The sequence below is a fragment of the Raphanus sativus genome, chromosome 2, assembly GCF_000801105.2.
Source record: "Raphanus sativus cultivar WK10039 chromosome 2, ASM80110v3, whole genome shotgun sequence".
Classification (NCBI taxonomy): domain Eukaryota; kingdom Viridiplantae; phylum Streptophyta; class Magnoliopsida; order Brassicales; family Brassicaceae; genus Raphanus; species Raphanus sativus.
Genome location: NC_079512.1, coordinates 2047252 through 2061526, shown reverse-complemented (window position 1 = coordinate 2061526; position 14275 = coordinate 2047252). Strand labels below are relative to the sequence as shown.

Genomic DNA, 14275 nt, shown 5'->3' with positions numbered 1-14275 from the left:
TTGCAGAGTACTCAATATTAAATATAAGATTAAGTAAATAGTTAAAAATGAGGCAATTGCCTATATTCTTGCTAACTACATTATTTTTAGGAAACAATTGATTTGCTTTATAAATGTTATGGACATTTATTAATTAACTAGACATGCAAACAATATACTTTGAAATAAATGTTATGGACATTTATTAATTAACTAGACATGCAAACAATATACTTTGAAACAGAATGAAAAATAAACCAATTATTTCAAAAGAGATTTAATTACTCCATACCTTGATTCGTAAAGAAAAACATCAGATTCACAAATATCAAACATTAGATCCTCGATTAATGAGTTTTGAAATCGTCATCGCCATGGGAGAACACCGAAAGTCGAGATATTTATTTTTTTCATTCTTCACAATTTTTTTCTAAACACCGAACGGTTACAAAACAAAATTGCCGGTTAGGATAAGAGAGGGGAGTCATGAACCACTAGACCAACTTAATTTGATCTAAAACACTATGGCCCTAACAAAAAATGTAATAACAATGAGCCGATTAAATTGATTTATATATGATTCAAAGTCAATTATTTCAATGTATTTTAAATTAACTAAATTGATTTATATATTTCATATATAATCTATCATTGTTCACTTTAAGCTTTCTTTATAATAAAAAATATTTTTCACAGATTTGATTGTTTTTTAAAATTAAAAAAGAACTCAATGTATCCAATGGCGGACCCATCAATTTTTTTACATGTGTCATGATATATAAAATTTTAAAAATATGATAACAAAAGTATAATTTAGAAATGTGAACCCAGATTTAGGTGTGTCAATACATACACTAATACCATTTTAGCTGCTGATTCTTTTTGGCTTCCTATGCAAAACCAATTATTTCATAATTAAACATGTGTCAACTGAACCCCCTAATCTTATAGTAGGTATACCTCTGAATGTATCACAAGTAACTATTAACAAATACATCATTTAGTATAAATCAAAAATTAAAAAATTAAATAAACACCCGCCCAATCATGGTCTAGTTTGATTTTAAAAAGAATGAATTGGTGCCGTAACACTAAGTTGCACGTTACGAGAGTTGGTCCAGTCAAATGATTAAAATCTAATCCTGCCTCCCCATACTTTGGTCGACTATTATTTATGTTTACTTTTAAATTATAATCTTCAATCATTTTCTATTTTTCTTAATGTAATTGTTTTTCATTTTAGTTTTCGTCATTAGAGGATTAATCTTTAAAGAAGAAAATTAAAGATTTCAAGCAATTTCCCAAGAAGAAAACTAGTGAATTAGGTTGTTGTTTTGGTGGTAGTTGTTATCTTAAACATAAGGATATTATAAAAGTACTTTGCAAAAAAAAAGGATATGATAAAAGTTTATACGTTATGGTATTTTTAGGTAAAACATAAAAATTAAAAAATTAATTTTACTTATAATATTATTAAAACAAAAATCAAGACTACAATATATAACTGATTATAAAATTAAATTTATCCAAAAATGTAAAACATTTTATATTAAAAGCAAATTCTCTTAAACATCTTTTAGTTTTAGGCTTTTAGCATATAACTGGTAACTTTCTTATTCAAATTCAAAAATTAAAGTGCGAAAGATAATATTCTAAAAAGAAATAAAGAAAGTGGGGGTGAGTGTAAATGATAAGGTGTTGTTCGGTGTACCAATAGCTGGCCTAAGCTGTATCTAAAAAAGCTCATCTCAAAGTCACCCCAACGGCCCAAAAACAAATAAAAAGAAGCAAAAAAAAATATTATTTCTCATTCATCTCTCTCATTGAACATCAACATCTTCATTGTTCATTCTGCAATTCGAATTTTAGGGTTTCTTTTTTCTTCTAGAGTTAGTAGAAAAGTTCGCGACTTTATTGTTGGGTAATGGTTTGAGGAGAGAAAAGTCAAGAAGAAGTTTTTTTTTTTTGTTTTTTCGAATAAGCGGCGGAGAATGAGTGCTTCGAGGTTCATAAAGTGTGTCACCGTCGGCGATGGCGCCGTCGGAAAAACCTGTATGCTGATCTCTTACACCAGCAACACTTTCCCTACGGTAAAGTCTCCTCCTTTGTTGCTCTCTCATTAGGGTTCTTGAAAGCTTTCTTTGACTAAAGTTTTGTTCTTTTTGCTAAAGATCATTCTGAAACTTTTCATTATGAAGTGAAAAGTCTTATCCTTTTGGCCTTAATCTTGTCCCTTTGTTTGTATGTTAATGATGGATCCGGTTTAATTTGACCTTATAATGACTTGGGTGTTGTTAATTGACTTTAATCAGGACTATGTTCCAACAGTGTTCGACAACTTCAGTGCCAACGTGGTTGTAGATGGCAACACTGTGAATCTTGGATTGTGGGATACAGCTGGTAAAAATTAAGCCCTTTTGTATTCAAAATCTGGTTTTTATGTTTTGGAGACTTAAAGTCTTCTTTGGTGGGTGCAGGTCAAGAAGACTATAACAGGTTAAGACCATTGAGTTACCGTGGTGCAGATGTCTTCATTCTTGCTTTCTCTCTTATCAGCAAAGCTAGCTACGAGAACATAGCCAAGAAGGTTTGGTTTTGGCTCTTTACTTTCTTCCTTCCTTTAATAATATCTGATTCTGAATTGGGTTTCTTGTTGCAGTGGATTCCTGAGCTTAGGCATTACGCCCCTGGAGTTCCTATCATCCTCGTTGGAACAAAACTCGGTATCTGACTATGATGTTCTTTGTGTAAAAAACACTTCCTTGATTAATAAGAGAGATAGACTAGTTTATTTACAAATTTTGGGAACTTTCAGATCTTCGAGATGACAAGCAGTTCTTCATAGACCATCCCGGTGCAGTACCAATCACTACAAACCAGGTAGAGATATAATCTCCACGATCCAATTATTCTTTCAAGACAAAAGGACGAGTTTCATATGTGAGAATTGTTTCTGTCTGCAGGGAGAGGAACTAAAGAAGCTGATAGGATCTCCGGTTTACATTGAATGTAGTTCAAAGACGCAGCAGGTACACACACACACACTCGTTATCAAAATTTCAATCTCAGATGTCTGTTTGTTTGTGGGTTTTGTGTGACTGAAAGTGCTGGGGGGTTTTTGCAGAACGTGAAAGCAGTCTTTGACGCAGCTATAAAAGTGGTGCTTCAGCCCCCCAAGTCAAAGAAGAAGAAAAAGAACAAGAATCGTTGCGCTTTCTTGTGATCTCACCTTTAAAAAAAAAACAAGAAAAAGTTTGGTAGGTGACAAGCGAAGCTGAAGAGAAGAGAAAAAAAGATTCAGAGCATCAAACTGTCTAGTTGTTGTTATAAGGCTTTGTTCGGTTGAGAATCTAATCAGTAAGAAGAGGGGGATGAGTTCTTTGGTGTGTTGTTGTTGGATGTACTATAACTACGTAGACTAATCTTCTTAATCCATGTTTTTTTTGGTTTTTTGGCTACTTATAGACATGAGACCATAGAAACAACGTTTAAATTTGAGACATAGATGGATTGAAAACAAGGATTCTATACACGCAGAGAGTATTAGCAACAAAGAGAATAAAACACCAGGCCTATGGATTTGATTTGAGGACTGTGTGGAGGAGGATACAACTCACAACTTGATGAGATCATATTTGTCACCAATCAAGCCACCTTTCTGTTTCTGGAACCTTATGTAACGCAACGTACTCGTAAAGAAAGGATCTGAGTGGGTTCTTCTTGTGTTACCGTTGTTGTTGTCGCTTTGCATCTCGGTGTTGATTAACTCTATCAGACTCTGTATATCAGATGGAGTTATATGTGGATTCCCTTTCTCATAGAAGTATATGTACCTGCAAAAGAGACCATTATTAGACTGTGTATGAACGAACCAAACCAATCTCAGTTTTTTTTTTAGTGTACCGACTTGTTCAAGATTTCGACAAACAGCGTGACTGGTCCGCTGCTACCTCTGGTTGCATTAGCCATTTGTTGAGCTGCGTTTGCTATCCTCAGTGCACGTCTTAAACATAGAAGAGCTCTACATAATTAACATCGACAATGAAGTTAGTTCAGAAGCTAAGAAGATCACAGAGAGGGAAATATACCTTTCTCCATCTTTGATGCCATCTAGATCATCATCATCGACCCAAAAGAGGTGAGAACATGCATAAACCGCTCGACATTGATCAGGCTTCTTTAAAAGCCTTGCTGAGTACTGGTCACAAGAAAAACACACAGACTATGTGTTTAAGAAACATCTTACAAAACGAGATTGCAGTTTGCAAAAAAGGTTATTAGTACCCCAGTTGCTTTATGTGTCAAGGTGTCTCTGTTTTCGACACCAAAGACATTGATCCTTTGCAAGGTTCCAACAATCAGATGAATTGCAGTGACCTGTGCCTTGGAGTCCTAGAGTATAATGATACAACACACACAAAGAACCATGAAAGATATTAAAAGTTGAGGAGATAAACTTCTAGTTGTGTATAAAAAGCTCACACCGAAAGGAAAATAAGTTACCGCGATTTCTTCTTCATATAATATAAATGCTTGGGTGAAAAACTCATAAGCAACAGGCTCAAGATCACAATCACTTGCGGCCTGATCGTTGTTCCAAAACAAGAGAAATTTTATTGAGAATGCTATGTCAAATTACACCATAATACAGGCAAATTCGAATTTTGTTGATGAACCTATAGATTACCTCAGCGCACTGGAGGTAGAGCCTTAGAGCCAGTTCAGGACGTGGAACTGACGAAAGAACCTCGATTGTCTGGAACAGAAAAAAAAAACGTTGTTCAATGGATTATAAAAATATATTGAGCGTTTTTAAACATGATTCAAAAGAATAAATGTTGAATTCCTGGGAATCCAGCCGAACCTGATTGAGAATCTGAAAAATCCTCCTCGGGGTTGCTTGGACGTCTTCTCCAGTTATATCACCACTCTGGGATTCTAGCTGCCTGACCAACTGTGACGGAAACGTTTAAGCAACTCTTAGAGTCAAACCAAAGCAGAGAATCTAATCCCACTGTGGAGTGATTGTGCAGGATTGTCAAATGAGGAATTATTCCACATAAATAAGTGCATATGTTAAAAACATGCATTATACTGTAATTCGTGTAGAACAATGACATAGAAATTGCTAGCCAGTGACCAGAAGATTCCAGAAAGAAGCGATGAGACAGTATATTTAAAATCTTATGGAGTATCAATAGCATTGCAAGATAAATCTCGGTGGCACTATTCCTTGATTGGGTGGGTTTGTTGTGGAAGGGTACATATCAATAACTGGATACACACACATACAAGCACGTGATAGGGAAAAGAAGAGATATACCCTGAGTGCAGAAAAAACAAGCGGGGGAATGGTAAAAGGCAGCCGTCGAGTTCCTCCTGTCATAATATGCTTTCTCACAACATATATAATCTGCATATCAGTAATGTACTCAGGTTAGCAATTCGTTTACTCATCAGATAGGATGTAAAAAGAAATCACGGTCTCATAGCCCAATCCTTATAAATATTAATTCTGTTAAATAAGAGGACTGAAGCAAAACACTAAGATGTACAGTTTAAGGTAACGAAAACCATGTTCAGGTTAAGTGGACATGTCACTGTAACAGTGCCATTTATATCTACTAAAATCATGGAAATAGAGTAGGACAAGAAACAAAACGCATATAACTACTGAACCGGAACTTAGTATTTCTATAATGTTCCACCTTTATCATTTCCTCTGGTTCTTCATTGTCAAGCATATTTATCAGTCTGGCTACTGAATTTTGTTCCTCCTGGAAATCCTCTTCATCAAGCTAAATGCAAACACCAAAAATTCACGAGGACCAAGACGTTAGATTAGAGCTGACAAGAGTAAGTTACTGCAAACCAAAGAAAAAGTGACAGTACCTCCTCTGTAGCGTTTCCGTCCAAATCCTTTATAAGTCCTTTTATTAATTCAAACAACACCTCAACCTAGTTAACAAAAATTGACATGTTATTACAGTAGGAAATATATATACACTCTTTAATTTGGAAAAGTAGTAAGCATACCTTATCAGCAGTTGAAATACACGAGTTGTTTTTCATTATACTCTGAATAATAAGCATTGCCATTACTTTATTCGTTCCATCATCAAGATGATCCATGACACGTGGGTAATTTGACAGTGTAAGAGCTGTAACTATGTCATTGTATTTTTCTAAAGGAGCACTCAGAAGTGCAACAACTTGTTTCATTGCACGGGCGTCCTCCAGCTTTGGCACACTGGAAAGCTTAACTACACATGCCCCCTACAAAGTTTGCGGATCAAGAGTTAGTTTAACACCAGAGCTACACCACATTAAACTAATCATTAAACCAAAACAATGCATCATACACCATTAAAAAATATTAACTAAGGGACAAATTTAGGAAAGATAGCCACGGAAGGAAGCCATACCAATACTTGATCCACATAGTCAAGCCGATCAGGATGAACCCGGAGTGCAAAAGTCAGAAGAGAGACAAACAGTGTCATAGCTCCAACAATAGGCATCTCAAGCTGTGTATCTATCACCTGCAGCTCACACCAAATCCATACGTCATACTTAAGGACAGACATTTACAGACTATCGTGGCATTATTATTCATCACATGTGATCGACGTATGATTTGACGATGCCTAACAAAAAGAGTTGATTAAGAGAAAGTAGCCAAATATTGGAAAATATCATGACAAACTACAATTAAACTGACTACTGCTCATGGTACTAGACTCTTCTACGGGCCGTTATGTTTCAGGAATATCCAACAACCAAAAAAAAAGTCAATTTATAATAAAATTTTCCTTTAATGGAGCCAACCTTTCCAATTGCATTGTTCAATTTCGCAAAAGCCTCCACTTGCAAAAATTCGTGCAACACCTGCCCAGAAGTATAGAATAGGAAAGACATCTCAGTAACATTGAACAAAAATAAAAAAAAGGTATAACGCTAGCTCAATAGACACTTACATCTGGACTTGAGGCAGCATAGTTTGACAGCCGGTCCATCAGTTGAGTTAACACTATCTTGGTGTCAACTGTTGGCTGAGAAAGTATTTCTTAAGTCAGTGAGGAAGGAAAAGGCCATATATCTTAATGGAAAAACTTCTAATTGGTGAGCCAAAGCCCTAGTCACCGAGAAATAAGCAAAAAAATACCTAAATACTTGCAAACAACAAGAATAATGGCAATCTAGACAGCTCATATAACCCTTTCAGTGTGAGAAGAATTAATCAGGAAGCAGCCGACAAAGCATTTTAGATAATATACAATTACATTGGATATGAGGAAAGAGAGAAATCGCAATTGCTAGCCTACCCACCATCAGTTGGGTACAAGCAGCCAATAGTGTTTCCAGAGTCTGCAAATGGTACTCATCAGGAAAGACTTGAATAATGCATTCCATCAGATAATACTGAGCCAGCTCATCCTTACCATTGACGACCTATTCAAGGTTTCAAGATTTATCAGATCATACAGCAACTGACGTCCCAATCATACCAAAAGGAAACAGACGATAGATGCAAAGATAAGAACCTGTTCTAAGATCCTAGGAAGAACAGTCTCTTTGTACATATCAAGGTCAACACCTTCTATCTGTCCTAGAACGTGTAAATTTTTCCCAACCTGAGAGAAAGACATTATATACAACTTATTGGGCAGTGACATCGGTAAAATATGTATTCAGTCCCGTAGGGGTGGGTGTTGAATAGTACAAGATCACGAAGTTCGTTCCTCTCTTTCTCCTGCCTTTCTCGAACTGTTCCAGGTCCCTGCAGTTCCAAGGAACACCTCAGCTCAGGTTGACCAATATCAATGATTCACAAGCACCACACAACCTGCATGACCAAAAGCATGCTCTTTCATGGTTCGTTTTATGCTTCAGTCAGAGGCAAGCAAGTGCAGAGGTGCTATGCGTATCTAAACTACCATCAACTCTTCACAGATCGGAAAAATTCACCTGATGCTGAATTCGAACCCAGAGCTTATTCATCTCAGTGAAATTTTGTAGCACAAACTCCACAGCATCCATCACAGTATTTGCATCTCTGCAGGAGGAAAGTTGCAAGCAGAGTAAACAAACAACTAAGCAACCAAATTTCAAAGGAAAAGAGAAGACGCACCCTTCGTAGTCTGAACCAATCTCAGGTAACTTATCCCTACTCACTTGCGCTAGATAACTCCTCAAAAAGAGTCCACGAATCGGATGTTGAACGCCACGACACATCTCCACGAGATCCTTGAGAACATCCTTAGATGGAGCCTGCTTGCTTTTGATGTAAACAGATCCTACCGTACATAGCAGATACCTAGTAGATCGACATCAAGTGTCTCAGTAACAAAGCTGTAACTGACACTTTTTCTAGGCTAATCTCATAACTGGTAGTCCTAATCTAAGCTAATAACTGACACTATTCAGATCCTAATCCGATCAAAAATGAATCAGCAGCTTACATCCGGGGCAAAATGTTGCCGGCGTGTTGAACAAGTTCATACAAATCAACCACAGGCAAGCCATGCCTGCTCTCATCCTTGAAGAAAATCTCCAACTGCCTCAACTGATCGAAAGCTCTCATATCTAAAAAATCATTAGATAAACGGTTCAGAAACAAAGCAACGAGATCGATCGAGAGGGAGGGAGAGAGATTCAAAAAAAAAAAAAGGTTGTTACAGAGATCGTAGTATCTCTGAGGAGAGAGCTTGGAGGTGCGGAGCTCGGATAGCATGAGAGCGGAGTACTTGAGGACTTCTCTGAGATTGTTCGCGTCCTGACGAAGACGAAGAGAGAACTAATCAGATCAATAAATAGAGAAATAGTGAGATCGGGGGATGTTACCAAGGCGCGATGCATGAAGAAGGCGTTGTGCTGTATTCCGGCGATTCCTTCCGCCAGCCACTTCTCCTCGTCTTCTACTCCTCCGCCGAGCCTCCTCATCTCTTCTTCTTTCTCTCTGTGTCAACAGTTTTTTTTTTTTTTCAGTTAAGCGTCGATTTCGATTTTTTATTTTATTTATGTGAATAAGAAACTATACAATATAAATCAAAAATGTAATTTGATCACTAATCATAGATGACGCTGCTCTACACATGTAAAGACATTCGCCAAAAGGGGGCCTTAATGGGCCTAAGTAACTAATTGGGCTTTTAGAAATCCAATAAAATACCAAAGGTACCCCGGCAAAAATTAAAGCCCGTTTTATCGAAACGATGCATGATTTCGTTTGTAACGCATTAAGTTTCTAACAGACGCGTTCGTTTCGTTCACACACCAAACATTCGCGTCTCTACGACCTTTCATGCTTTTCTGTTTCCTTTAAATCCCAACGCACTTGGAACTGAAACGAATAGGGTTACTTGTTCGGTAATTTTCACACATCTTCTATTCTTCTTGCTTGCATTACAAACTCCGATCTAAAACAAAGGCTCTCCTCTTTTAATTTACTCAAAATGCAAGGAGGTCCAGAGGAGCTGTCATTCAATAGATCAACAGGCACCTTTGGGGTCATCACAAATAATCGGACCATATCGCTAGGCTTGTTCGATCCCTATAAACAACAAGCACTTGACTTCAACAATTTGGTACAGGTATTGGTCCCATTCTTATTAATATGTGATTTTGTCCATATATTACAATCTATTAAATATTCCCTTTCAACTTTAATTACAGAATCACCAGAAGACAATAGAATTGCAGAATCAATACAAGGCTCTAGAAGAGAGAGCCGTGTTTTGTCTGAAAGCGAAAGACAAAGCCCTCGAAGACATGACGAGAAGGTCTGGTGAAATGGAGGCTAAACTGAAGAAAGCTTTAGCAGAAGCCGAGTTTTGGAAGAAGTCGTTGGAGCAGAACAGGGCTGTGTGTAGCGATCTCGCCGGGAGGCTGTTGGAAATAAAGAGAAAAGAGACCAAGACGAAAGTGTTGGCGGGGAGGAAATTTGCAGAAGAGGCTGAGTCGTCTACTGGTGAAAATAGTGACGATGTTTTAGACACGGCAAGGACCCGTAGGTGTAAACGACGCCGTCTCTGAAATAGGGTGGGGTTTAGTAGAGTTTGTGACTTGTGAGGCACGTGTGTATTTGTCTTTGCACACGTTTATTGGGGGGGTGCTATATTTCATTGTTTCCCACTTCTCTAGGCATTGTTGGTGTTCTCCAAAGATTGTAGGGGGAGAGGGAAAACTTTTAAGATGCACTCAAAAGTTTTTAAGCAATTATTGCTTCAATACGTCAGAAAAGGATTGTGTATGCCAACGTAGTTACAAGATTTGAAACAAATAAGCAACATCACAAAGTCCAAAGAAAAAAGAGAGTTTTGGTTGAAGGAAGAATATTATTATGCTACCTTAAGTTGATAATTTATTTTTTTTGCAAAATAGAAGTAACTACAGTGCCGTGCGAGGGCTATAGGGGACTGATGCAATAATAATTTATATTATAAAAACAATTATATATCAAACAATAGTATTAAACTTTTTAATATGAACCAGAAAATAAATGGTTTCCTATCTTAAATTTTGACATTATTTTTAAGAAAAAAGAAATTTATGAAATTAATGGCAGACATTATATTTTGGTTACAATTTTAAAATTTTATATAAAACTCAAATTATATACAAAATGTGATTTTGACATTGAGAATTAAAAAAAAACTAATGTCCACAACAACTAAATAAAAACAATCGTTTATTAAAAGGTATTAAAGGATACGATGGTTTTTCAGTTATAATATACTCAATTTGATCGTATATTTATAAAAAAAAAAGAGGCACCAAAATGTATTGATATGAGAGGGGCCCGGTGCCAATGCCTCAAAAATGATAAGGTGAGCAGAGTAACTACATACTATGGCAAATAAATGACTTTTTCTTGGGTTCACTCCCTATGGTAAATTTTTAGGTTCACCAACCAATAAAAAATTGTTATTTTAAATCTAGTATCTTTTAATTAAGGAAACAAAATAACTTGCCAAATTATATTATACTTTTAAAATAAATAAAAAAGATTAAATAAATAAAAATAACAATAGTTCTCAAAAAAATTATTTTTAAAAAATATCTATTTATAAGATTTAGATTTTAGTGTTTAAGATTTATAGTTTAGAATTTATCCAAATATTTAGTGTTTTTTCAAAGGTTAGGGTTTATCCAAGGGTTTAGGGTTTATCTAGGGATTTAGAATTAGAGTTTAGGGTTTAGTGTTTTGTTGACAACATGTTTAGTGTTTTTTTCAAGGGTTTAGGGTTTATCCAAGGATTTAGGGTTTAGGATTAGAGTTTAGGGTTTAGTATTTTGTTGACAACATGTTTAGTGTTTTTCCAAGGGTTTAGGATTAGAGTTTAGGGTTTAGTATTAGAGTTTAGGGTTTAGTAGGGTTTAGTGTTTTGTTGACAACATTAAATTTTTAATTCGTTTTTATATACTACTAGGTGTTTTCCTGCACCATGTGCAGTAAAAAAAATTTAAAATATTTTTTACAAATAAATATAAATTTGATTTAACTGAACATTAAAATTTAGATAATTTTTTTTTTGTTTATTTTGAATTTTATATTTAAGAATATGCATGTATATATTTAAAATTATAATCTTAGGTAGATTTTTATATCTATTTATTTTAATTAAACATATTAAATAAATATTTGAAATTTCATAATTTTCAAAAACTAAAATAAACAATATTTATAAAATCTGTAGATGTATATAAGAAACTAATGATTTTACGATTTAATTTGATTTTATGATTTAATTTTTATAATTTTCTAAAATATGTATATATTTTTGAAATATTTTTAATTTAAATGATATTTCGAAATCTGAAATGCCATAATTGAATATATTTATTTTAATGATGATTTATGAGTTATTACCATATTTTAAAAATTTCAAAATATAAATTGACAATAAATGTAATATATGAGTTATTACCATATTTTAAAAAGTTTACCAAAAATTTAAATTAACATTAAATATAATTTTCCATGTCATATTAATCTATAAGACTTGTCATCAATTTAGTAGTCATCTATCTTATTAAAGCTGAAGTACAATTTCGGTGTGTTTGGATACTTGGATAAGAGTTTAAAAAGGAGATTTGTTTGGAAACACGGATAACAATATTAAATGAGAATTGTTTGGAAAAAGGAATAGCAGTATATTTACTTCCTTTTATTTACACATTTAGTCATTGCATTTATAAAAAATTAGGTATTTCCTTTTTGTAATTTTTTTTATTTACAGATTTTACCACTACATTTAAAATCAATTGAAAATAATTAATTATAATTCCAAATTTATCTAAACAAATTGATGTCTCCATATATTGATCATTATTAATATGTAAAATTACTATTAAAAAAACATTTCACTTATTTTAGCCAAACACATAAAAATATATATTTTTTTTTTTACAAAATCAGTTAGGCATAAACATTCGGATACCCATTTAGGTACGAGTCGTTTCTTTCGGGTATAGTTTTTTTGGGTTTTGAAATTTTTTTTAGTACTTCCTTTTTGTGTTTTCTTTATTTATAGATTCTACCATTGCATTTAAAATTAATTTAAATTAATTAATTAAAATTTCAAAATTATCTAAACAAATCGATATTCATATATTGATCATTATTAATATTGTAAAAATATTAGTAAATAAAAATTTCTATTTAACTTCATTTATCCAAACACATAAAAATATTTCTATTTGTTTACAAAATCAGTTAGGGATATATATTCATGTATCCATTTAGGTACGGGTCGTTTCTTTCGGGTATATATTTTTGGGTTTTGATATTTCTTTTTAGGTACTTCCTTTTTTGTATTTTTTATTTACAGATTATACCACTGCATTTCAAATCAATTAAAATTCATTAATTACAATTCCAAACTTACTGAAACAAATCGATATTCATATATTGATCATTAATAATATTTTACAAATATTACTGAATAAAATTTTATATTTCACTTAATTTAGCCATACACATAAAATATTTTTTATTTGTTTATGGAATCCGTTAGAAATAAATATTTGGGTATCCATTTAGGTACTGATCAATTTTTTCGGGTATAGATTTTTTTGGTTTTGATATTAGGCCATGTTTGGATATAGATTTATGTGTGAGTTTCAAATGAATCCCCTGGGTCTGTATGAATTTTGTTCTAATGTATAGGAAACTAAAAATGTTCAAATAACGAAAGTATTTGAAAAATGATTTATATTTGAACAAAATATAATGGCTGCACATAACAAAATATTAATATAAAAGTACTGTATACTTGCATTCAAAATCATTTTTTAACAACAAACTACACAAATATGTTTATTTGTACAAAAAATTAAAATACAATAATTTAATTAATATAGAAATATGTCACATTATTTAAACAAAATATCAATATTAAAGTATTATACATTTGCGTTCTAAAATTATTTATTTTAGTAATAAGCCAAATAAATATATTTATTAGAGAGAGAATAAAACAAAACCAAAAACACATAGTTTACGAGAGAGACTCTATATGTCGAACTTATTATAAAGAATATTTTACTAAAATAAATACATTTAATAATTACAAACAAATAATCTATATTATTAAAGTTGAAGTACAAAATCGGAGTGTTTGGAAACATGAATTGCAGTTTAAAAAAAAGATTTGTTTGGAAACATGGATAACAATATTAAATGAGATTTGTTTGGAAACATGGATAGCAGTATATTTACTTCTTTTTATTTACACATTTAGTCATTACATTTATAAAAAATTAGGTATTTCTTTTTTTGTAATTTTTTTATCTACAGATTTTACCACTACATTTAAAATCAATTTAAATTAATTAATTATAATTCCAAACGTATCTAAACAAATTGATGTCTCCATATATTGATCATTATTAATATGTAAAATCACTATTAAAAAAAATATTTCACTTATTTTAGCTAAACACATAATTTTTTCTTTTTTTTACAAAATCAGTTAGGCATAAACATTCGGATACCCATTTAGGTATGAGTCGTTTCTTTCGGGTATAGATTTTTTGGGTTTTGAAATTTCTTTTTAGTACTTCCTTTTTGTGTTTTGTTTTATTTATAGATTCTACCATTGCATTTAAAATCAATTTAAATTAATTAATTAAAATTTAAAAAATTATAAAAAATCGATATTCATATATTGATTATTATTAATATTGTAAAAATATTAGTAAATAAAAAATTCTATTTAACTTCATTTAGCCAAACACATAAAAATATTTTCTATTTGTTTACAAAATCAGTTAGGCATATACATTCATGTAT

The 14275-nt window shown here is 32.8% G+C and overlaps 3 protein-coding genes across 3 annotated transcripts; 2 read left to right on the top strand and 1 right to left on the bottom strand.

Moving 5' to 3' along the window:
• The first annotated feature begins 1703 nt into the window (after nucleotides 1-1703).
• LOC108842738 (rac-like GTP-binding protein ARAC5) lies at nucleotides 1704-3429 on the top strand. Its single transcript, XM_018615744.2, has 7 exons — nucleotides 1704-2069; nucleotides 2292-2379; nucleotides 2457-2566; nucleotides 2639-2702; nucleotides 2795-2859; nucleotides 2943-3008; nucleotides 3104-3429. Exons 1-7 carry the CDS (start codon nucleotides 1971-1973, stop codon nucleotides 3200-3202), a joined length of 591 nt encoding a protein of 196 aa, XP_018471246.1. The 5' UTR covers nucleotides 1704-1970; the 3' UTR covers nucleotides 3203-3429.
• A 26-nt stretch (nucleotides 3430-3455) lies between these two features.
• Nucleotides 3456-8994, bottom strand: LOC108842737 (vacuolar protein sorting-associated protein 35B). Its single transcript, XM_018615743.2, has 22 exons — nucleotides 8824-8994; nucleotides 8659-8755; nucleotides 8442-8565; nucleotides 8111-8296; nucleotides 7948-8035; nucleotides 7703-7759; nucleotides 7524-7613; nucleotides 7309-7431; nucleotides 6957-7031; nucleotides 6808-6867; nucleotides 6405-6521; nucleotides 6016-6255; nucleotides 5872-5937; nucleotides 5688-5777; nucleotides 5303-5392; nucleotides 4844-4933; nucleotides 4667-4735; nucleotides 4483-4563; nucleotides 4264-4371; nucleotides 4068-4177; nucleotides 3887-4000; nucleotides 3456-3812 (listed from the first exon to the last, which is right to left on the bottom strand). Exons 1-22 carry the CDS (start codon nucleotides 8920-8922, stop codon nucleotides 3593-3595), a joined length of 2394 nt encoding a protein of 797 aa, XP_018471245.2. The 5' UTR covers nucleotides 8923-8994; the 3' UTR covers nucleotides 3456-3592.
• A 308-nt stretch (nucleotides 8995-9302) lies between these two features.
• Nucleotides 9303-10216, top strand: LOC108841145 (uncharacterized). The gene is made up of 2 exons (XM_018613931.2): nucleotides 9303-9572; nucleotides 9655-10216. The coding sequence occupies exons 1-2, from the start codon at nucleotides 9435-9437 to the stop codon at nucleotides 10012-10014; spliced, it is 498 nt and encodes a 165-aa protein (XP_018469433.1). The 5' UTR covers nucleotides 9303-9434; the 3' UTR covers nucleotides 10015-10216.
• Nucleotides 10217-14275: the final 4059 nt, after the last annotated feature.